The sequence below is a fragment of the Triturus cristatus genome, chromosome 8, assembly GCF_964204655.1.
Source record: "Triturus cristatus chromosome 8, aTriCri1.1, whole genome shotgun sequence".
NCBI classification, from domain to species: Eukaryota; Metazoa; Chordata; class Amphibia; order Caudata; family Salamandridae; genus Triturus; species Triturus cristatus.
Genome location: NC_140591.1, coordinates 1,432,703,856 through 1,432,727,806, shown reverse-complemented (window position 1 = coordinate 1,432,727,806; position 23,951 = coordinate 1,432,703,856). Strand labels below are relative to the sequence as shown.

Genomic DNA, 23,951 nt, shown 5'->3' with positions numbered 1-23,951 from the left:
TAGTTATTGCTGAACAACACAATTATTCTGCTTCTCTTAACAAGGCTCTTCTTTGCTGCTTATGTAAGCAGATAATTATTTCCTCAGACAAGTTTCCATTTTCCTCCCTAAAAAAAGACAAAATAACCAAAAAGATAGAAGTTACATACAAGTCAATAATTGATAACCTACAATCACATATTTATATCTAATGCTCCAGTAACTTATTACTTTCTCCTGAAAAATTCCACACCCTCACCCAGTTCACTTTTTTCACAAATAACTTGCCATCAAACCTGATTTCATAAAAGTTTATAAAGTAACACATTTCTCTTGACGCCTTTGCTAACACTCACCCCAGCTTTTCACTCTAGAAATAGCAATATCACCACTCAAACATTTCATAGGGCTAAAATATACGTACAATGAAATTCATAACAGTATAGCTTGTATTATTACATTTTTTGTTTTATAATTGGACAAAAACTGCTTCCTTTACTTACAAGTTCTCAAGGTTTGTACATTTCATTTTTGTAACAAAATCTGCAAACCTTGCTCACATCTTTCTACATTCTAATGTGTACCTCTCAAAGCCTATATTAACACATCCACACCTCCCAAACAACTTTTCACTCTGTACCCCTACTGTAGAATAAGTGTACCAACATTAGTACAATTACGAACACTTCACAATAACGTTTTTGAAGTATATTGCTAAATACCAGAGTTATTTCTTAAATGCAAATGACCACACCAGTCTCTTTCAACTCCAGATAAATTAACTTCTTCTGAGCACAACTCATAGAGGCGTCCTTCTCCTCCAAAGCACCAAGGACAAACAGCTATCTGTGGTTCTGCATCCAATCACATCACAGCACTTCTCCAACCATGTAATAGGAATGGTAACTATTGGTTGAGCCTTTGCCTTTTTTTTTTTTTTTTTATTTACTTCTCATTATACAATTTCTTGAGTCTCTCACAGGAGATCGTAAAACACCTTATAATTTTCCTTCAAGTCTCCGCTAGCCTCTTGCGAGATCGAACGTGTCCATATAGCATGCTTCACTCTCTGAAGTTTGTGAGCTACTCTTGCTAGATTCTCACTGGATCACAACAAAATTATAGGGAAATAGTAGTATCTTACATGACAGGTGTGTGTAGTAGGGTGTAGGGAAACACTGGCCTCTCCACACAGACCTCTATCACAGATGACAGGTGTGCTTAGTAGTGTGTGTGGAGGGACTGGCCTCTCCACTGAGACCCCTCTCTTGGATGCCGGGTGTCCCTAGTAGGATGTCTGGAAGGACTGGCCCCTCTGCTAAGACCTCTCTCTTTGATTACAAAAGCACATACTAGAGTTTGGGGAGAGATTTGACCCTCCGCTGACACCTCTCTCTTGGATTACAAGTATACACAGTAGGGTATGGGCAGAGATTGGCCTCTTCACTTATACCTCTCACTTAGATCACAGGTGTGTATATTAGAATGTAGGGAAGGCCTGGCTTCTACAGTCAAACCTCTGTCATGCATGATGGGTGTGCATGCTGGAGTATTTAGAGGGTTTGAACTCGCCACAGAGACCTCCCTCTTAGTTAAAGGGTGTGTGTAGAAGAGTATAGAGAGTAACTGGTCTCTCTGCTGAGACCTCTCACTGTAATGATCGATATGCATAGTAGGGTGTGTGGAGGGACTGGCCTCTCTGGTGAGAGCTCCCTTTGTAATGATGGGTGTGCGTAATGGGGTGTGGAGAGGGACTGGCCTCTCCTTTCAGAACTCTCTCCGGTGATGGGTGTGCATAGTAGGGTGTGGCGAGGTACTGCCCTCTAATTTCAGACCTCTCTCTCAGATGACAGGTGGACATAGCAGGGTGTGTGGGGGGATAGCCTCTCTGCTGAGACCTCTCTCTGTAATGATAGGTGTGTGTAGCAGGGTGTTGGGAGGAATTGGGCTCTCCTTTCAGACCTCTACCTAAGATGATGGGTGTGTGTAGTAGGGTGTTTGGATGAGCCTTAAATCTGCACACGCCTCTTCTCAAACCAATGAGCATAAATAGTAGCGTCTAATAAACACCATCTCCAGTAAGACTCCTTTATAAAGTAACAAGAGTGCATAGTAGAGTGTATTCAAACATCACTCGTTCCTACTTTTCACGATCCCGCGAGAGTCTCGCAAGAACGTAACATAAAAAAAAAGATTTAACCTTCTAATCATCACAGTACTTATTTCTTACACACTTCCTCTCAAAACAACCACCACAATATGCATTCCTACTAATAGAGTGTAGTGAGGACTCATCTATTCCTTCTTACTATTCACGATCCCGCTGGATCGTAAAAATTATTTCAAAACAATGTACATTTATTATCTTCACAGTAGTTATCCTATAGACACTTCCTCTCTAAATCTAGGAGGCCAGCATGCCATTCTGCTTCTCCCTTATATAACTTTTTTACTTCAATTCCACAGCACCTACAATTTTTCACAGTAACGACAGTTTCATGAAGATTCGTCAAACGGGGCCAAAGTTATCAGCACACAAAAACGCTCTGTCTATAGAAAAGCAGGCCTAACTATAACTACCTACTGGTGACCACCAGTACCCCCTACACCCTACTTTGAACACCTGTCATCTGAGAAAAAGGTCTGAAAGGTGATACCTGTCCCTTTCCACACCCTACTACACTCACCCATCGTGGCAGAGAGACGTCTCACCAAAGAAGCCGGTGCCTTACCACCACGTACTATGCACACCCATCATCTGAGAAAGAGGTCTGAAATGAATGCCCAGTCTCCTCACCCTACTATGCACACCTATCATTACAGAGACATGTCTCAGCAGAGTGGCCAGTCCCTCCACACAGCCTACTACATACATCTGTCATCTGAGAGAGGGGTCTGAAAAGAGAGGCCAGTCCCTCCACACTCCCTACTATGACACCTGTCATCTGAGAGAGAGGTCTGAAAAGATAGCCCAGTCTGTCACCACACACTATTATGCACAATTATCATTAAGAGAGAAGCCAGTCCCTCCACACACCCTACTACGCACACCCGTATTCTGAGAGAGAGGACTGAAAGGAGAGACCAGTCCCTCTCCACACCTTGCCACACACTCTCATCATTACAGAGAGAGGAGGTCTCAGCAGAGAGGCCAGTCCCTCTACACACCCTATTATGCAGAGCCATCATTGCTAGAGTAATGACACCTCAAAAAAAGCTTGCTGGTGACATGTCTTGATATCAGAGTTTGAATAATTGAGGTAATAAACAATTTCTGTTGAATATTTATCTGTTTAATACTCACACTCATTTTACAAAGAGTTTGCGAACTATGAACCATATCCTGTTTTATTATAATATAAAAAACATTCTTTTACTAAAATAATGTCAGAACACAACATATTATAAAGTCATTCTACCATACAATAATAATTATTTTACTTAATTTAAAAGAAAAACAAAAAATTCACTAATATAAACAAATGTTAAAGTAAGTTATAGTTAGGGGTAAAAATAATATCTGTTTTCGTTTAAAAATAAAAACCTTAGAAATTTACTGAAAAAAACAAAGGTTAATAGTTAATGTTTAAGGTTAAAGTTAGGTGAATTTGTCAATGTGAACATTAATGCTTTGAACTAAAAAAAAACACAGAACTTTACCAGTTATAGTTAGCAACCCTAACTGTAACTTGCACCCACCCACGCACTGCTTATGACATGTTCTATGACATCATTTATGACATCACTCGTGACATCTAAATGACATTCACTAATTTAGGCTTTCAAGATGGTCAGTCCATTTGTGATGCAGTGTGGTATGACACAGCGCAGAGGCCATCTTGAAAGTATAGAAACATGTATTCATACTTTCAAGATGGCTTCCACTTTGTGGCACATTACGCAACATGAATGGACATCGCGAAACAAGAAAACATTACCTTACATGATTTCAACATAGGGCCATGTTGCATCATGTCATGTTGCTTCACGCAACAGTGGTGTTAGACCTGGCACCATTGGCGTGGGTCACCCTTCCATTTTTGTCTGTGCCTCAATGTGTTTTGTGTTGGTGTTAGCTGCTCAGGGCACTGTGCCACTGCCATCCAGTGCCACAGTGCAAGTGCTCCCTATGGTAAAATGTATTATGTGAATTGACTTCCACGTTTGGTTTATTTGGTTTACTATCAGTCCCTAGTAGAGTGCACCAGGGGTGCCAAGGGCTTGTATATCCAAATGCTGCTAGTGGGCTTGCAGCACTGGTTGTGCCACCCACCGAAGCAGCGGGGTAAAATGTGTCTAGGGTCTGCCACCGCAGAACCTGCGCGCGGTCTGGTACCGTCGCGCTGACTGAGCAAGTGTCCCCACTTGCCAGTCCCTAAACCTTCCCTTAACTACATGTTAGTCACCCCTCTGGTAGGCCTAAGCGCAGGGTGCATTGTAGGCATAAGGTAGGACATGCCCTGATGTGTGTGGCATGTCTTAATAGTGAATTACAGCCATTTTCGTTTTTCACTATTGAAGGCTACCTGCTCTCCATAGGCCAGAATGGGCTGCTGGGATCGCTACACGCTGTGACCCCAGTGGACTCCGAGAGCATGGTAGAAAGTCATGTTTAGTATGCCTGAACTCGGGATAATAAAATACATCTTTTAGGAAAGGTTATTTTAATATCCTGGGTTTGCAAATGCTACTTTTAGAAAGTTAGCCTTTGCGTGCCTGACCATCTCAGTCCGCCTCTGCTGTGGGTGTGTGTTCTGCCTAGCAACAGTACAGGAGCAGGGCTGGGGGATTCCAGGAGACAGGTTGGCTGCCAGGTGGTGGGTAGAGAGATTACACCGGGATGGGTGGGAGGAGTACACCCTGACTCTTGAATAGACCTGTGCTCTGCCACCACAAAGCCGGCGCCGCCCCCCGTGGAGCGGCTGATGTCTCTGCCCTGCTGCTGAAAGGAACAAGCCGAGTCACCACAACAGAGTGCTCCAAGACTGGACTGAGCCAGGCCCAGGCCCCCTGGCGCTAAAGAACAAAAGAATCCTTGTATAAAAGTAGGAGCCTGGCTCCTAAGAAATCAGATCCAGATTGAACCACGAAGGAACTCTGCCCGACTAGAAGGACCTGGAAGAAGCTGAAGGAGGAGTAACTTTCCCTGACCTGAGGGACTGGCCTGCAGTAGGTGCCTTGCTGAGGAAGGAGAGGAAAAAGACTGAAAGAGACTTTTGCACTTTGTTTTTCAACTATCTCCAAGGGCTTGGAAGAAGAGCTTGCCCCCTGAACTGAACCCCAGGACCAGTGGGTTCACCGTGTCTCCGCTCGTCTGAGAACTCGAGCCGTGTGCTTTCTCCCGCCGGAGTGCTCTGCGCACCTTGCCACCCCTCCTAGGGCCGTGACACCCAGAAGCCTGGCCGCCTCCCCTCGCCGAGAGCCCTGCTCTACCTGAGTCGCTCTGGACCCATCGAGGCTGGCCGCCCCGCTTCCCTGTCACCTGCCTGCCACTGGAGCGTGCCTGGTGCCCTCTCGCCCTCCCGCCGGATTTCTAATTGGGAAGTGAAATCAAGCCTCGGACGGCCGCCCGTACGTCGTAACGTATCCGGCCGCCCCGCTTCACCTCCCAGCCTGAGTCTGACCGTGCCGCCCTCCGCAGTGACCTCCTGCACAGTCCGTGTCGGAGGCCCTGGGCCGCACCTGTCTACCGAGAGCCGCCCGCTGAATTCTTGATCCGGAGACCCGCGAGGTGCAGAACCTGCATCTCCCCTGACGACTCGTCTAAGCACATCGCACGTTCCCAGGTACAGTGAACTCTCTATCGGACTCGGGGTCCGCAACGTTCTGATTTCCCCGTATCACTGTATCCCGGGTGCCTTGCGCATCATCGTGACTGGACCGACTCAACCGAGCCCAGCGAAGCGCTCGTGATCAAATAAGTTACCAAAGAAAAGAACAGTGCCTAATTATCATCTTGTGGCTTCCATTTCGCAACCGTTATTGATGGTCTTGTACATGCCTGCGTAACGAAGAATCTTTTATATAAAGCATCCGTATTTTTGATACAACTTACGCCTGGTGTCCATTTGTGGGGGATCATTGTGGTTTACTGTGTGTGATCATAAATGCTTAACTGACTAGCGCCCTGAAGTTTAGCCCTGACTGCTCGCGCCACACTACCTATAGGGTGAGCAGGGGTTGTTCTGAAGGGGTAATTCTCTCGCCCTGAATAGAAGAAGGGACCACTGCTTGTCACAAGTGCTTACCTGTGCCAACCAGAGGTTCCCCATTCTAACATTGGTGGCAGCGGTGGGATTTCGAATTTGCATTTATGATTTACATACAGTGAATTATTGATCACCACATAGAGCAGACCTATAACGCAGCCACAGATTGATCGACAGTTGTTGCTAAAGAAGAATCTCCCCCTTAAGAAACCATGCCTAGCTCAGTCAATGGAGGCGGATCGTCCTCTGTATTCTCTGGAGTGGATGACATCGATTGGGAGCCCGAGGCACTGAGGAAGTGCACAAATGATGTCCTGAAAGGATATCTCTCCAAGTACAGAATTAAGCAAAGCGGACTAACAACCAAGGATCAATACGTGAAGGCGCTGAGAGCCTGGCACGAATCAAAGTTTCCAGAGAATGCACGAGAGGTGATACCCCCAGAAGGTGTTTTTGAGCCTAGCAGAGGCCTGTCGCCCGAGGAGATGGCCGACAGGAGTGCTGCACGAGCACATGAGGTGGAGATGGCAAAACTGCAAATGGAGATGGAAAGGCAGAAACTGGCCATGGAGCATGAGGTAAAAATGAGGGAGTTGGATCTCAAGGCCAGGAGTTTAGACAACTCACCCTCTGGTGGCAGCAATCCAACAGAGTCAAGGGTGCACATTCCTAAAGATGTAGTCAAAGAATATTATAAGCAGGATGATATTGGGCAGTGGTTCAGGGCCTATGAAGTAGCCATGTCCTCCCACCGGGTCCCTGAGAAGGATTGGGGAGCGGGGTTGTGGGGAAGGTTCCTGAGTGAGGGGCGGGACACACTGCTAGACCTCCCCTCTGAGGTCCACACATCCTATCCACACATGAAGGAGGCTCTTATGACAAGGTATGGGTTAACTCCTGAATTGTACAGACAGAGATTTAGGGATTCCACCAAGAAACCTGGTACCACTTATGTAGAATATGTGACCTTTTTTTGCAGAGCGCTGGATGGTTGGGTGAAGGGTAGCAAAGTGAATGATTACCAAGGGCTGTTTGATTTAATTGCATGGGAGCACTTGTCGGATAATTGTTTTCCTGAGCTACGCCAGCACCTGATCGATAGCAAGCTGTCCAACCCGAGGAAGCTTGCTGAGGAGGCGGACCGCTGGATCAGCACCAGGGTCCACAAGAGTCCCATGGGAGGCCCCGCCAAAGGTGTTCAGGGTACCCAGCAGAAGAGTGGGGGGGACAAGGGTAAACAGAGTGAGTTCTACAGAGGGCCCCAAAGTAATTCCCAAGGGAACCAAGGGAAAGGTTCTCAGCCACCCCCACCCCCGAAGCAGACCGGGGCCCCGACAGGTAACCCTGTTCAAAGAGGGCCCCTCAGATGTTACAAGTGTAACAACCTGGGGCACATTTCCGTGGATCCCAAGTGCCCCCTGTATGGTAAACCAGCACCCTCTGGTGCTCCACCCCCCAAGCAGGTGAATAGTGTAGCCTTGGGTAGGGAGATAGATGTCCAAGGGGCGGGGGATCCCGTACAGATGACCCTGGTCTCATTAGGAGACAGTGAGATGGTCGCTGAGGCCCAGCTGCCCCCCAATACTCAAAAGTATGAGCAGTGGGTGACCATAAATGGCAAGAGGGTGGGGGCTCTTAGAGATACAGGAGCCAGTGTGACTGCTGTCAAGCAACACCTGGTGTCTCAAGAGCAGGTTGTCCCGCACGCATTCTGCCGTGTTGTCAACGCCGACAACACAGAGAGTCAGTGTCCAATGGCTCAGGTTCCCTTTGAGTGGGGGGGGTCTCTGGTACTCTGCAAGTGGCTGTGAGAGAGGCCATGCCTGTTGATTGTCTCCTAGGTAACGATTTGGAGAGCTCCCCTTGGGAAAAGGTGGAGAAGACAACTCACCTGCGGATGGTGGGCTTGCCTGATTGGGCGTGCGTGACCACCCGGTCGATGGCAGCCGGTAGGGGTGTTGAAGGAACCCTGGAGCCTGAGGGAGAGGCCCAGGAACCGGCCTTAGAGAGAGAGCAAGGGAGGCACGGGAATCCGGCTCCTGAAGTTCCCACGGCCCAGGAGGAAGCAGACCTTGAGGGGGATGCCTTGGAGCCTACCGGGGAACAGATAGCCGAACTGGGGGACCTGCCTGAGCTGACCCATTGGCAGCAGGAAGGAGGCCCCACCAGGGAGGAATTCTGCAGGGAGCAGAAAGAGTGCCCCTCTCTAGAGGGTATGCGGCAGCAGGCTGCAGCCCAGGCCAATGGTGATCAGTCCGGAACTCACTTGATCTACTGGGAGAACGACCTCCTATACTCAGAGCCTAAGGTTGCTGAACCTGGGTCAGCCCGTGCGCTGGTGGTACCCCAGAAGTTCAGAGCCTTCCTACTGGGGCTGGCTCACGACGTACCGTTAGCAGGACATTTGGGGCAGGACAAGACCTTTGAAAGGCTTGTCACCCACTTTTATTGGCCCCAAATGCGCAGGAGTTCTGACACCCACTGCAGGACATGCCAGACTTGCCAGGCAAGTGGCAAGAGTGGAAGGAAGCTGAGAGCTCCACTCCAACCTTTCCCTGTGGTCAGTACCCCATTCCAGCGGGTGGGGATTGACATTGTGGGGCCGCTGGACCCCAAGACAGCCATGGGCAACAGGTTTATCCTGGTCTTGGTGGACCATGCCACCCGGTACCCTGAAGCCATCCCTCTGAGGACAGTGACGGCCCCCGTGGTGGGACGGGCACTGATGGGAATTTTCTCACGAGTAGGATTCCCTCTAGAGGTGGTGTCTGACAGGGGGACCAACTTCATATCGAAATATATGAAGTCCCTTTGGCAAGAGTGTGGTGTAACCTACAAGTTCACCACACCTTACCATCCCCAAGGAAACGGGTTGGTTGAGCGCTTCAACCGAACTCTGAAGGGCATGATTATGGGTCTCGAGGAACCCATGAGGCGTAAGTGGGACGTCCTCTTACCATGCCTTCTCTTTGCGTACCGCGAGGTGCCACAAAAGTCTCTAGGGTTCAGTCCCTTTGAGCTTTTGTATGGCCACCCAGTACGAGGACCTCTTAGTCTGGTCAAGGAAGGCTAGGAGCAATCTCCCAGGAAACCTCCCCAGAATGTATACAGTTACATGCTGGCTTTCCGGAACCAGACTAGGCGTTTCAGGCAACTTGCTGAGGCAAACCTGGAAGCCAGCCAGGAGGAAATGAAGCGGTGGTACGACCAGAACGCCACTCTGGTTGAGCTTCAACCTGGCCAAAAAGTGTGGGTCCTGGCCCCTGTGGAGCCTTGTGCACTCCAGGACAAGTGGACCGGACCCTTTGAGATTGTGGAGCGCAAGAGTTCTGTCACCTACTTAGTGAACTTGCGGTCTCCTAGGAACCCCTTAAGGGTCCTACATGTCAATCAACTGAAGCCCCACTTGGAGAGGTCCGAAGTGGGCATGCTCTTGGCCACCGATGATGGGACGGAAGAGGAGTCCGAGCCTCTTCCTGACCTCTTGGTAGCCTCAGAGCACGACGGGTCAGTGGATGGAGTTAACCTCTCAAGCACCCTGTTCCTGAGCAACAGGGTGACTGTCGCCAGCTGCTGGGGCAGTTCCCTGACCTGTTCTCCCTGGTTCCTGGTATCACAAATTGGTGCGTCCATGATGTAGATACAGGAGACAGCTTACCTGTGAAGCACAAGGCCTACCGGGTAACTGACAGGGTCAGGGCCTGCATCAAAGAGGAGGTCTCGAAGATGCTTGCCCTAGGGGTGGTTGAGTCCTCCAGCAGTCCTTGGGCCAGCCCAGTGGTCTTGGTCCCAAAGGCTGCAGCGCCGGGTCCCACGCCCGAACTCCGGTTCTGTGTGGACTACCGAGGACTCAACTCAGTCACGAAGACTGACGCGCACCCCATCCCCAGAGCTCATCGAACGGTTAGGGGCTGCACGGTACCTCAGCACGTTTGATTTAACGTCTGGGTACTGGCAGATCGCCTTAACTGATGGGGCCAAAGAGAGGTCCGCATTCTCTACACCAGATGGGCATTACCAGTTCCGGGTGATGCCCTTTGGGATGAAGAATGCCCCTGCCACCTTCCAGAGGTTGGTCAACCAGGTGTTGGCTGGGCTGACCGAGTTCAGCGCCGCCTACCTGGATGACATCGCAGTGTTCAGCGGCACATGGGAAGAACACCTGCAACATCTCTGGGAAGTGTTGATGGCGCTGCGCAAGGCAGGCCTCACGATCAAGGCAAGCAAGTGTCAGATCGGGCAGGGTTCAGTGGTGTACTTGGGACACCAAGTGGGGAGCGGCCAGGTGGCGCCCCTCCAACCCAAAGTTGAAACCATCCTGGCTTGGGAGCCCCCAAAGACCCAGACGGAGGTGAGGGCCTTTTTAGGACTCACAGGGTACTACAGGAGGTTTGTCAAGGGGTATGGCAGCATCGTTGCCCCCTTGACAGAGCTGACTTCGAAGAAGCAGCCCAGGAAAGTGATATGGACTGACACCTGTCAGAAAGCCTTCGACACCCTGAAAACTGCCATGTGCACGGCGCCCGTGCTCTTGGCTCCTGACTTCTCCAAAGAGTTCCTGGTGCAGACGGATGCATCAGAGCATGGTGTAGGGGCTGTTCTCTCACAGATCACTGAGGAGGGCTTTGACCAACCCGTAGCCTTTATTAGCAGGAGGCTACTTCCCCGGGAACAAAGGTGGAGTGCGATAGAACGAGAAGCATTTGCTGTGGTCTGGGCGCTGAAGAAGCTAAGACCCTACTTGTTTGGGTCTCACTTCCGGGTTCAGACCGACCACAGGCCCCTCAGATGGTTGATGCAAATGAGGGGTGAGAACCCAAAACTATTGAGGTGGTCCATCTCCCTACAGGGTATGGACTTTACGGTGGAGCATCGCCCTGGCACAGATCACGCCAATGCTGACGGTCTGTCCAGGTTTTTCCGCCTTAGTGATGCAGAACTCCCTGGGGTAGGGTAGTTCTCCCCACTTTTCAGCTGGAGGGGACACGTGTTAGACCTGGCACCATTGGCGTGGGTCACCCTTCCATTTTTGTCTGTGCCTCAATGTGTTTTGTGTTGGTGTTAGCTGCTCAGGGCACTGTGCCACTGCCATCCAGTGCCACAGTGCAAGTGCTCCCTATGGTAAAATGTGTTATGTGAATTGACTTCCACATTTGGTTTATTTGGTTTACTATCAGTCCCTAGTAGAGTGCACCAGGGGTGCCAAGGGCTTGTATATCCAAATGCTGCTAGTGGGCTTGCAGCACTGGTTGTGCCACCCACCGAAGCAGCGGGGTAAAATGTGTCTAGGGTCTGCCACCGCAGAACCTGCGCGCGGTCTGGTACCATCGCGCTGACTGAGCAAGTGTCCCCACTTGCCAGTCCCTAAACCTTCCCTTAACTACATGTTAGTCACCCCTCTGGTAGGCCTAAGCGCAGGGTGCATTGTAGGCATAAGGTAGGACATGCCCTGATGTGTGTGGCATGTCTTAATAGTGAATTACAGCCATTTTCGTTTTTCACTATTGAAGGCTACCTGCTCTCCATAGGCCAGAATGGGCTGCTGGGATCGCTACACGCTGTGACCCCAGTGGACTCAGAGAGCATGGTAGAAAGTCATGTTTAGTATGCCTGAACTCGGGATAATAAAATACATCTTTTAGGAAAGGTTATTTTAATATCCTGGGTTTGCAAATGCTACTTTTAGAAAGTTAGCCTTTGCGTGCCTGACCATCTCAGTCCGCCTCTGCCGTGGGTGTGTGTTCTGCCTAGCAACAGTACAGGAGCAGGGCTGGGGGATTCCAGGAGACAGGTTGGCTGCCAGGTGGTGGGTAGAGAGATTACACCAGGATGGGTGGGAGGAGTACACCCTGACTCTTGAATAGACCTGTGCTCTGCCACCACAAAGCCGGCGCCGCCCCCTGTGGAGCGGCTGATGTCTCTGCCCTGCTGCTGAAAGGAACAAGCCGAGTCACCACAACAGAGTGCTCCAAGACTGGACTGAGCCAGGCCCAGGCCCCCTGGCGCTAAAGAACAAAAGAATCCCTGTATAAAAGTAGGAGACTGGCTCCTAAGAAATCAGATCCAGATTGAACCACGAAGGAACTCCGCCCGACTAGAAGGACCTGGAAGAAGCTGAAGGAGGAGTAACTTTCCCTGACCTGAGGGACTGGCCTGCAGTAGGTGCCTTGCTGAGGAAGGAGAGGAAAAAGACTGAAAGAGACTTTTGCACTTTGTTTTTCAACTATCTCCAAGGGCTTGGAAGAAGAGCTTGCCCCCTGAACTGAACCCCAGGACCAGTGGGTTCACCGTGTCTCCGCTCGTCTGAGAACTCGAGCCGTGTGCTTTCTCCCGCCGGAGTGCTCTGCGCACCTTGCCACCCCTCCTAGGGCCGTGACACCCAGAAGCCTGGCCGCCTCCCCTCGCCGAGAGCCCCGCTCTACCTGAGTCGCTCTGGACCCATCGAGGCTGGCCGCCCCGCTTCCCTGTCACCTGCCTGCCACTGGAGCGTGCCTGGTGCCCTCTCGCCCTCCCGCCGGATTTCTAATTGGGAAGTGAAATCAAGCCTCGGACGGCCGCCCGTACGTCGTAACGTATCCGGCCGCCCCGCTTCACCTCCCAGCCTGAGTCTGACCGTGCCGCCCTCCGCAGTGACCTCCTGCACAGTCCGTGTCGGAGGCCCTGGGCCGCACCTGTCTACCGAGAGCCGCCCGCTGAATTCTTGATCCGGAGACCCGCGAGGTGCAGAACCTGCATCTCCCCTGACGACTCGTCCAAGCACATCGCACGTTCCCAGGTACAGTGAACTCTATCGGACTCGGGGTCCGCAACGTTCTGATTTCCCCGTATCACTGTATCCCGGGTGCATTGCGCATCATCGTGACTGGACCGACTCAACCGAGCCCTGCGAAGCGCTCGTGATCAAATAAGTTACCAAAGAAAAGAACAGTGCCTAATTATCATCTTGTGGCTTCCATTTCACAACCGTTATTGATGGTCTTGTACATGCCTGCGTAACCAAGAATCTTTTATATAAAGCATCCGTATTTTTGATACAACTTACGCCTGGTGTCCATTTGTGGGGGATCATTGTGGTTTACTGTGTGTGATCATAAATGCTTAACTGACTAGCGCCCTGAAGGTTAGCCCTGACTGCTCGCGCCACACTACCTATAGGGTGAGCAGGGGTTGTTCTGAAGGGGTAATTCTCTCGCCCTGAATAGAAGAAGGGACCACTGCTTGTCACAAGTGCTTACCTGTGCCAACCAGAGGTTCCCCATTCTAACAAGTGGCTATTGTGAAACTAAAAAAAATAGACTTTCTAGTTGACTAGTCATCAGTGTTGGATTTGAAAAGCATCATGCAGAAGAAAAACCAAAAGAGGTGATCACACAGCATCAGCAAAGCAAGTCTAATTGAGCTATCTTGTTGACCCCTGAGGTCTCTGTTTGAAACCAATATAGTTAAATTTACATTAAAAAGCTATGGAATTTTCGGCGATTGGCTGCTGAAAATCAGTTGCATTCTGGCTGCAGTAGAAGACAGGCATTGGCAAAGCCAATGGGACTCACATATATGAGTACTATTGGCTTTGCCAATGTATTTTAGCCATATTGTACACCAGCGTGGCTGCTGTTCAGCATGGCCAAAGTTTAGTGGCATAGAGGAGAGTGGAGTGGAAAGTTGTAGAGTGGAGTGCAATGTCGTAGAGGAGTGGAGTACAGTGGCGTGGAGAGGAGAGGAGAAGAGTGGCGTAGATTGGAGTAGTGTGGAGTGAATTGTAGTAGAGGGTATTGTTGTAGCCTGGAGAAGAGTGTTGTGAAGTAGCATAGACTGAAGTAAAGTGTTGTAGAATGGTGTGGTGTAGAGTGAATTGGCATGGAGTGTCAGTGTGGGGTGTTGTAGAGTGGAGTGGAGTGGTGTGGCATGGTGTGGAGTAGAACCGAATGGGGTAGATTGGAGGAGAGTGTCATAGAGTGGAAGGGCATAGAGTGGAGTGGCATAGAATGGAGTAGTGTCATACTGTGGAGTGGCATGGAGTGGCATAGAGTGGAGCTGAGTGGAATAGTGTGTTATGGAACATCAGAGTAGAGTGCAGTGTCATGGAGTGGAGTAGAGTAGAGTGTTGTAGAGTAGAGCAAAATAGCATGGAGTGGTGTAGATTTTGAGTACAGTGCCATTGACTGTTGTAAAGTGGAGGGGCATAGATTGGCGTGGAGTGATGTAGAGTGGTTTAGATTGGAGTTGAGTGGTGCAGAGTGGAGTTTGCATGGTGTGGTAGTGCTCTGCCATTACAAACAGCACATTCTCAATTGAAATTACCCTTCCATTTGAACAGACATACAGTTTTACTGATAAAACTGTACAGTGCACAAATGATAATGCGCTGAAATTGGCATCATCTAGTGTAGTGATTGTTTAGATCATATTAAAATATTTGTTTCCACCACACTTCAGAAATACAAAAAATGTGCTTCATTTGTCAATCAATCAATCATAGGCATTTGTATAGCGCACTGCTCACCCGGAGGGTCTCAAGGCGCTGGGGGGGGGGGGGGGGGGAGGGAGGGGGGCGGAATGCTACTGCTCGAACAGCCAGGTCTTGAGTTGCTTCCTGAAGGCGAGATGGTCTTGTGTTGTCCGGAGGTGGATGGGGAGGGAGTTCCATGTCTTGGCTGCCAGGTAGGAGAAGGATCTTCCTCCGGAGGTGGCTCTGCGGATGCGGGGGACGGTGGCGAGAGCGAGGCTGGCGGAGCGGAGCTGGCGGGTGGGCTTGTGGAAGGTCAGGCGGCTGTTGAGGAACTTGGGGCCCAGGTCGTGGAGGGCCTTGTGTGCGTGGGTGAGGAGTCAGAACGTGATTCTTTTGTTGACGGGGAGCCAGTGCAGGTCTCTCAGGTGTCCGGAGATGTGGCTGTGTCGGGGGATGTCCAGGATGAGTCGTGCTGAGGCGTTCTGGATCCGTTGGAGTTTCTTCTGGAGTTTGGCGGCGGTGCCGGCGTAAAGGGCGTTCCCGTAGTCCAGCCGACTGGTGACGAGGGCCTGGGTGACCGTCTTCCTGGTCTCGGTGGGGATCCACCGAAAGATCTTTCGAAGCATGCGCAGGGTGTTGAAGCATGAAGACGAGACGGCGTTGACTTGTCTGGTCATCGAGAGGGAGGAGTCCAGGATGAAGCCTAGGTTGCGTGCGTGGTCCGTTGGCTTGGGGGTGGCTCCCAGGGCGGGGGGCCACCAGGAGTCGTCCCAGGTGGAGGGTGATGATCCCAGGATGAGGACCTCCGTCTTGTCTGAGTTCAGTTTTAGGCGGCTGTTCTTCATCCATTCGGCGACGTCTTTCATCCCTTCGTGTAGGCTGGCTCTGGCGGCGTCCGGGTCGCTGGTGAGGGAGAGGATCAGCTGGGTGTCGTAGTCGTAGGTGATGATCTTGAGGTTGTGTTGACGTGCGATGGTTGCGAGGGGGCTCATGTAGACGTTGAAGAGGGTGGGGCTGAGCGATGACCCTTGTGGAACGCCGCAGATGACTCCGGTGGCCGCTGACCGGAACGGGGGAAGGCAGACTCTCTGGGTTCTTCCGGCGAGGAATGAGGTGATCCACTCCAGGGCCTTCTCCTGGATGCCGGTGTTGTTCAGGCGCTGTACCAGGGTGCGGTGGCAGACAGTGTCGAACGCTGCGGAGAGGTCCAGGAGGATGAGGGCCGCAGTTTCCCAGTTGTCCATTAGGGATCTGATGTCGTCTGTGGCTGCGATGAGGGCGGTCTCTGTGCTGTGGTTGGCTCGGAAGCCGGATTGCGAGTGGTCGAGGGATCCGTTGGTCTCGAGGAAGGCGGCTAGCTGTCTGTTGACGGTCTTCTCGATGACTTTGGCAGGAAACGGGAGGAGCGAGATGGGGCGGTAGTTCTTGAGGTCGGAGGGGTCTGCAGTTGGTTTCTTCAGCAGGGCACTGATCTCGGCGTGTTTCCACCACTCTGGGAAGGTGGCGGTGTTGAAGGAGGCGTTGATGATGTCGCGGAGGTGGGGTGCGATGATGTGGTCAGCCGTGTTGAAGATGTGGTGTGGGCAGGGGTCCGTAGGGGATCCGGAGTGGATGGTGTTCATTGTGCGTGTTGTGTCTTCGGTGCTGACTGGGGTCCAGGTGCGGAGGGTGGCGGTGGGGGGCATCGGTTCGGTGGTGGGGTTCGTGGTTGGTGGGCCGAAGCTGTTGTGAATGTTTGCGATCTTGTCGTGGAAGAAGGCTGCGAGGGAGTCGCAGAGGTCTTGCGAGGGAGTGAAGTCATTGTTTCCGGCGTCGGGGTTGGAGAGCATTTGTGCATTTCTAATTCTGATACATTCTGAAATATTTGGCATTTAAGTTTTGTTGTGTGCTATAGTAAAATAACATCCTACAGCATTTTCTTTCACACCACTAGTGCCCAGCAAGATTGTCACATACATTCTCTCACTTTGCAGTTAGAGAAAGAAAAGTAAACGCCAACCTCTCTTGGAAGATTGAGCCTAACATTTGACCTCTGTCTTTAAATGTGCAGCAAAAGTGACAAGATTAAAAAAAAAAATCTAAAGGCTTGTTTATTGCTCATTCACTTCTGAACTCCTGCTTGGTTATCTTGGGGGTGCTTCAGCACACTCCCACACTCCCCTATACCTATGGCATGGATGTGAAATTAACGAAGAGGATTGTTAGTTAAGCTATTAGTAAAGAGCTTTGACCAAATTAACCATGCTAATATACAGAAACCTTTTCCTCACAGACGTGCAACATTGATGAACTGGTAGTGTCAGAGAAAATCAGTCAAGCAGAAAGACAGAAGGCGGGAAACCTTTTCAAAGAAATAAAACTTGTTTACTGCCTCCTGATCTAGCATAGAAGTGAGACAACTAAAAAAATATACTCTTGTGGAGTGAGTCACAAAAGAGAAATAAAGAGTTCCCAGAAACCGAGCACTCATTGAAGAATACAAGGAGCCAATCAGAGAGGTGGTAAATAGGCGTTGTTCCATGAGGGGGACAAAGACATGCTGGGCAGCTTAAAACAAAAAAAGCCAGTAAATAGAAAGCAAGCAAATGTAAGTTACAAAACACAAAATCAATGGTAAGCAATGGGAAGCTTTGAGCATGTCCTTAATATGTCTTTGCTGCTGTCTGGTAGGATTCGACCTATAAAGCATCTGGTGCCATGGGTGGTTGCTAGACAAAGCAAAGATTGTTCCTCTAATGGAAACCAAATGTAGCTTTATAGTGGGGATCTTTTGGGCATTCTTGGTAATCACAGCAGTCACAGAAGCCGGGCTGTCTGCAAAGAAAGGAGTGCCTGGTAGTATTGATTAAAATCTGTGGAAGTGCAGGCCAGAGGTGAGGATCTCTTCAGTATTGGTTGCTGAAAATCATTGGCCTTTTGAGGTACGAACATTGTGGCATCCTTAGCAACAAAAGCAGTTACGAAAGCCAGTGACTCTTCAACAAAACAAAACACGTGTCCAGGGGCATCAAAAGCAGGGAGAGATGAGAGGGGATATAGAAGTGCTGGCGAAGCTGAGATAGTAAAGCATGCTCCAACCTTCCCAAATTTCCCCCCCCACCCCCCCCGAAGTAGAAGATTAAAAGATTCATGTCTGCGAAATGCCAGGGACTGATCCAAAAAGCCCATTGCGCAATTTCCCAAAGTGGGGGGTTCAACACAATATGCCAGTGACCAAAGAGGAATGACTCACAGCAGTGGCAACCGGCACAAGTAAGGGCATGGGGTGGGGTGGGGATGTGGAAGTTGATGGGCGACAGGAGAGGTAAAATAAATTAGGTAAAGCCACTTACCTTGCGCTCACCGAGTCGGCAATGCAGTGAGCGCAAGGTAAGTGTTTTTTAATTTAATTTTACCACACCCGTAACCTGTCGACTCCCAACCCCTCTGCCTCGCCACTCTTCCCAGTGCCGGCCGCCACAGACTCACAGCCATTTTATAAATGTTATATGTAGTCAGGGTCGGACTGGCATATAGGCAGTGGTCGAAGTGGGCGGGAACGGAAGGGCACGGCGTGCCCCTACTTAGTTAATTTAACAAAGTCCGTTCCCCTACTTCTTCATTTCAAAAATGCGTCCCAGGACGACAGGAATGCTCCGAGTTAAAAAAAAACAAAAAACTACAGGATCATCCAGGCCGGTGTGCAGCATAGCGAAGAAGGCCTCTGCAGTTGCCAGGACCTCCTCCCCCTTCCCCACTGTATCTGTGGGCAGGGACCTGCCCAGCAACACTGTAGGAGCCATGGTGCACTGGAGGAGCAATCAATCAGCACGAAAACCAGCTACCTCTGATGGGCCCGGCTGTGAAGTAATTTACACCTCATTTAGTGAGGAGGCCACCCACCTGCCCCCACTGTGACCAATACAATGGACACATTAGGACGCATTGGTGGCCCCACCCTTGACCTCATCTGCCCTTTATTTTCCAGCTCACCCAGACTGACAATACCACACGGAAAGGAAGAGGACTTCATGTGGAATTCGTGGTACACTGTGCTCAAACCTTGGCGCTTTTTAAAAATAAATGTGGAAAATGTTTAATGTCTTATCTGCTGTTTTCCGTATTATATTTTATAAAATGTGTACTGCTTCTCTGTCTATGTTCAGGGATGTGGTCTTTTTGAAAATACTGTTTACCCTTTTCTAAGGATATAACATAAAAGCAGCACGAGGTGTCCATTTCTGTGACACCCGAGCATCAGAGCCCCTTGTGAACCCCATCCAGGGTCTGACTGAGAAAACAAATAAGCCCTGGATCCAAGGCCGGGTTGGTGTGCTGGGCATCGGAAGGGAGGCTGATTTTATTACTGGAGGCTGCAAAACCGACCCCCAGTAACAAAACCCACAGGGCTGTCCAGCACAATGACTCACTTCTCACTCTCAAAAACGCAAAAATCACTGCAGGATTCCTTGTAAGCCCAGCAGATTTCAGGCGACAATAAAAGAGTCAAGATTTATATCTCTGGTGGTTGATCTTCCTGTTGGAGACAGATTGGAGTATTGTCTATTGCCAGTTTTGACCCATCCATTGTAGTGCAGAGGGTTAAAATGCCTGCTGCAAAGAACCTGTACCATACAAATCACAGAACTGTATTTAATGGGCAAAGCTCAGTGGGTTACTGCTTTTGTCACAGAGAGCTGCATGCAAATTGCATGGTGAGGGTTTGGAAATTATGTTTTTTCCCCAGTCATTCATTATCCTAATACTGCTAAAATTGGTTTATTTGGGAAGAAATACATTCTTATTAGAAAATCCAACTACTGTGTTACATTTTGAACCCTCGGGTTGTGTTCCAGATCTTTAAAAAATGCCAACCAGAATTGATGGCATGTGAATCCTAACACCTTATAGCCCCTTTTGTCTTGTAAACATTTTCTAAACATTGAATTACACACGTATGATTAATTGTCTCTGTATGTGTGCATGATGTAAAGTGCTCCAAGTTCCTCACTGGTATGACAGGCACTATAAAACAATTTAAATACATGTGAGAGAGGGGCAGTGGAGAGATGAGGGGCGCTGTTGGAGGGTGATAGTGAGGGAATCCTTGAAGGGCCCCAACAAGATTGTCGTATCCTGGTGCACCGTAAGGTCATCATTTACTGTTCTCTAAAAGCTAATACAATGGAATACATAATACAATCTGTTGTAGAATGCACCATTTATGTAATTTTTTCCAAACTTTTCTAGGGGAGAGAACACCCTCTCCCTGTGTCCCTTTTGCAGCCATCAGGCTTGCTTGCTGCGTTCGCATACATCACACTGTGCAGGGGATGGACACAAATTTGCCAGGGCTGCTTTGGGTTCCCAGTTTGGCCCTGTCTGGCACCAAATTAAAAGTGCCCCATTTAGCAAATGCGATATCTAAACAAGCATTGGCAAAGCCAATAGGTCTTGCCTTTGTGACCTCTTAGGTTTGTGATTTTGTTTTAGCAATGCATTACAGCCTAACTAATATACGATTGTGTCACCACAAAAAATAAAGTTGGATGTATCCTTCAATTCCCAAATGAAAATATAGTTTTGCCTTTTACCCTCAAGAGCTCTTTCAAGTTTTTTGTGGGTAGGAGAGTTAGCAAGCCAGACAGTTCAAAAGGTATAGTTAGCAGGACACTTGAATACATAATGTCGATGTTTGAGCAGCTAGCTGGCTTACATGAATGTGGAGGAGCCCTGTGGGTTTCTGTGAGTCAGATCAGATTTTCCTCAAGAATCCCTAATATTCTGAGCCCTGCTTATGCCCTTCCTTGCTGTCCACGAGTACACCAAAGGCACACCTGTGTACACTAAGAGCTCAGTTTTCATGTCCTCAACGTTTGAGGCAAAAAAAACTAATTGATTTCTAAACAAGGAGTGTAAAAACTAAAGTAGCCATGTCGTTCCTGCTTATATTTCACACGCTTTACATAATCTTCCTGTGCCTATGAGTGTTTGCTTTTTCCAGGATGTTGTTACTTTTTTCAGGCAGTGCGTAATTTGAATTGAGTCACAGCCAGGTGTTTATAATGGGGCAGAATTGGGTTGTAGTTGAAGGCAGTGCAAGTGTCTCTCAGTGGGACAGAAGGGTGCTCAAGGAGGATAGGATGTGGCACTACGGCCAGAGCTACAAAATCTGGAACTGGGGAATCGGGCTTCATGACCAGTCCACCAGACCACTCTCCTGAGGGAGCACATTCCCCTACTAAACCTTAGAAGGCCATACTAGACCATAGAAGCCCTGGTCTCTAAGCACCAGCAAGTGGACCCTACCGGTGGCCAGTATGGGTTAACCTTGAAGGCCTGTCCATCACAATCCATACTGAAGTTCACCTACAGTCTTGCGGGTAGGCCTACGAAGCAGCACACACTAGAACAGCAGTGACTTTGTCACTGAGGTCACAGGACCCTTGAGGCCAGTCCGCCTCACACATAGGTGCCTCCATTGGCCTTGTTCCAGCAGTATTAATGCAACTCACCAGGGATTGGCAATGCAGGATTTGCATGCACACCAGACTAAGGGGCATGTTTGCAAGGGCCTTGCGTCATGCTTGCACCACGGAACGTGGTAAATGCACGTCACAAATCTGCAAGTCATATTTATGAAGCCACGCAAAGCCACTTTGCATGGCTTTGAATGGTTTCATAAATATGGAGTAATGCAACACAGCACAAATTGCTGCTTTGACTTACTCTGCACAAGGGAGGCGTTGCAGTGGGTGTTCCCACTCAACTCTCACGTTTTTTATGCATTCCCAGATTTACAAGGACTTGTAAACCTGGGACTGATTCAAAATCTTACGCCTCCCCAAGGGAGGCACAACAAGGAGAAAAATCTTTATTTCTCCCTGTTTTCCTCTTTCTATATGTACAGCACTCATACAAAGAGGAAAAAGCCTCTCAGGTTTGCTTTTGTGCACAAAAACAATGCTGCATGCAACGGAGGTACCCTTGCACCATGGTGCAAGGGTGCCTGCGTTGGCGCTAGGCAGACGAAACGGCACCAGCACACTTGGAAAGGGCAGGAATGCACCGTCTTGGATAAAGACGGTGCATTTTTGCCCTTTCCCTGTGACGCAGGGCAGCACAGCAAAATAACTTGATGCGTTGCACCACCATTCCCGTAAATATGTCCCTAAGTTCTCAAACTTCACGGTGTCTCTTTGCTTCAAGCAGCAAGCACTTTTAACATGTGCTGCCTGCTTTTGGGCCGCTGCAATTACGCAGTAATGGAGGGCAAAATGATGTTGCAGTGTTGACTAAATTATGCAGCAAAGAAAGACTGCAGCTTAATGTGGTACATTTTCTGATACTTTGTTATTTTGACATTTTTACACATACGAACAGTCTCTGCAAAGCTTTCGCCTCATTAATAGCAGCCCTGAGAACGTGACCAGTCAACCTTTGTAAAGGGCCCTCCACTTCACAGCAACACAAGTCACATTGTTTTGATCCATTTGAGATACAAACACATTTTTAGGTAAAACCATCAGCTTATGAAGCAGATGGTGCTTTATGTGGCAAACACGGCAGAGTTATAATTATGTGGAAAACATTTGCAGACTAGGATACTTTGCCATTCATGTTTGAACTTCTCTCATGCAGTCTCTGGTGGGTGGTATTCCTAGACACCTACAGTGCTCATGGAGAGACAAAGGAGGAAGGTGCCTAATAGTGATTGCAGAGGATAGTAGCCTGTAGGGGAGAAAATAACTGATTGAAATAATCTGAGGACCACTACCTATTTTTGGCTCTACCAATGTTTGAGTCTCATAATTTCAGAAATTATGCATTTGCAATTCTGATTGCTATCTAACTTGAGTGGTAATTACACAAACTACTCATAAAATAGTTGTATCTCATTCATCTGATACTGCTAAAAGCATCTGCAAAACCAACAGGTCTGGGTTGTTTTAGAGTGCTAGGTCTAGATACAATAACAGGAAACTAAGAGGCATCTAATGCTGGCTTCATGACATGTTGCGTGAAGCATGTAAAAACACATAAATACAATTTTGCATTGACCGTGGGGCACAGAATGATGTCATCAACAGTGCTCCCCAACACGTGGGGCTTCCTGTCATTGAATCTAAAGCCAAATGTTATGTTCAGAAATGGTTAGAAAGAGGGAGGAGAAGTGCTAATGAAAGAAACTGCATGGCTCGGACACAAATGGCTTATGATTCCACCTATATGCGTATTTGGGACATTCTGTGATTGAATACGTATCCCACATTGTAAATGTATTTTAATGTCAATAACTCATCTATTAAACCTCAAATACACGTGTATCTATTGGTTGCATTAAATAACATTATAAGCTGTCAGTGAAATGCCAAACATACTAAAAATTGGGATGTTTTGCTCTTTCTAGCCACACCTCTGACTCTGCCCACTGACCCAATCCTCTGAATATTCCCGCCCCCCCTTATGCTCCGCCCACAGTGCATGTCTTAAAAAGCCCGGAACTGTTCGATTCAGGGATGTGGAACATTTTTCTCACAACCCAGTTCTTAATGTGGGCCACTGTGGTGCCCTAGCTTATTTTCTCACCCAATCCTACCTATATGTGATTTTGCATATTTTGTGTTGTTTTGTGTAGTACGTAGTGGGGTAAGGTTAGTGTTCTAGTGTGGTTTGTTTAGAGGTGGCAACAATTCTTACCAGACAGCTAGAGCTGTTTCGCGCAATGTAAAATTCAACCTCACACAGGCATTTAAAGACAATTCAGTCCTCCATGTGAACAGACAAAAACATAGCTTACCATATGCTATATCATTCTTTTCTTTGTTTTAATAGGGAGCGAGAGCACTAGATTCCCCCAAGGAAAAGAAGAAACCGAAGAAAAAGCAGCAAGTCATCCCTGGAGGTGTGTTTGTGAGAAGAGTCACAGAAAAATAAAAGGACGTTGAAGACCTTTTGAAAATTTGCCTTAAAATATTGATCGATTCATATAGATTCTGGGCCTCTGCTTCTGTTAAAGTTCCGGTTCTCACCTGTGGTTTCTAAATTAGAAAATATCTACTTTCCTACGTTGGTCATGTTAAATTTGCATTTTAAATAATATATACAGATATTTCTTTTAATGTTTTTTACGGCAATGTTTTGCATTTGATAAGTTTTAAAAAAATGTAAATGTTTTAAAACTGACGTTTTTTTAAGCCTCTTTATAGTGGTAGTATCACATGAAAAAATGTAATGTACACCATTGACTTAAATAAATCAAATATTTCCTATTATTGTGTTTGACTGAATTGCAGTGCTGTTTAGAAAGTAAGTTTAGCATCTAACGCCGTTTA

General features: G+C 48.5%; 1 protein-coding gene across 3 annotated transcripts in view; it reads left to right on the top strand.

Moving 5' to 3' along the window:
• Positions 1 to 23,891, top strand: part of ANKRD42 (ankyrin repeat domain 42) — a 394,873-nt gene extending 370,982 nt beyond the window's left edge. For 2 of the 3 annotated variants that reach the window (XM_085620564.1, XM_085620566.1), the window contains exon 12: positions 23,452 to 23,891. In XM_085620564.1, coding sequence (XP_085476690.1) covers positions 23,452 to 23,553 — 102 coding nt within the window. In that variant the 3' untranslated portion in view covers positions 23,554 to 23,891. The remainder of the gene's footprint in view (positions 1 to 23,451) is intronic. The other variant, XM_085620565.1, reaches the window with a different exon arrangement.
• Positions 23,892 to 23,951: the final 60 nt, after the last annotated feature.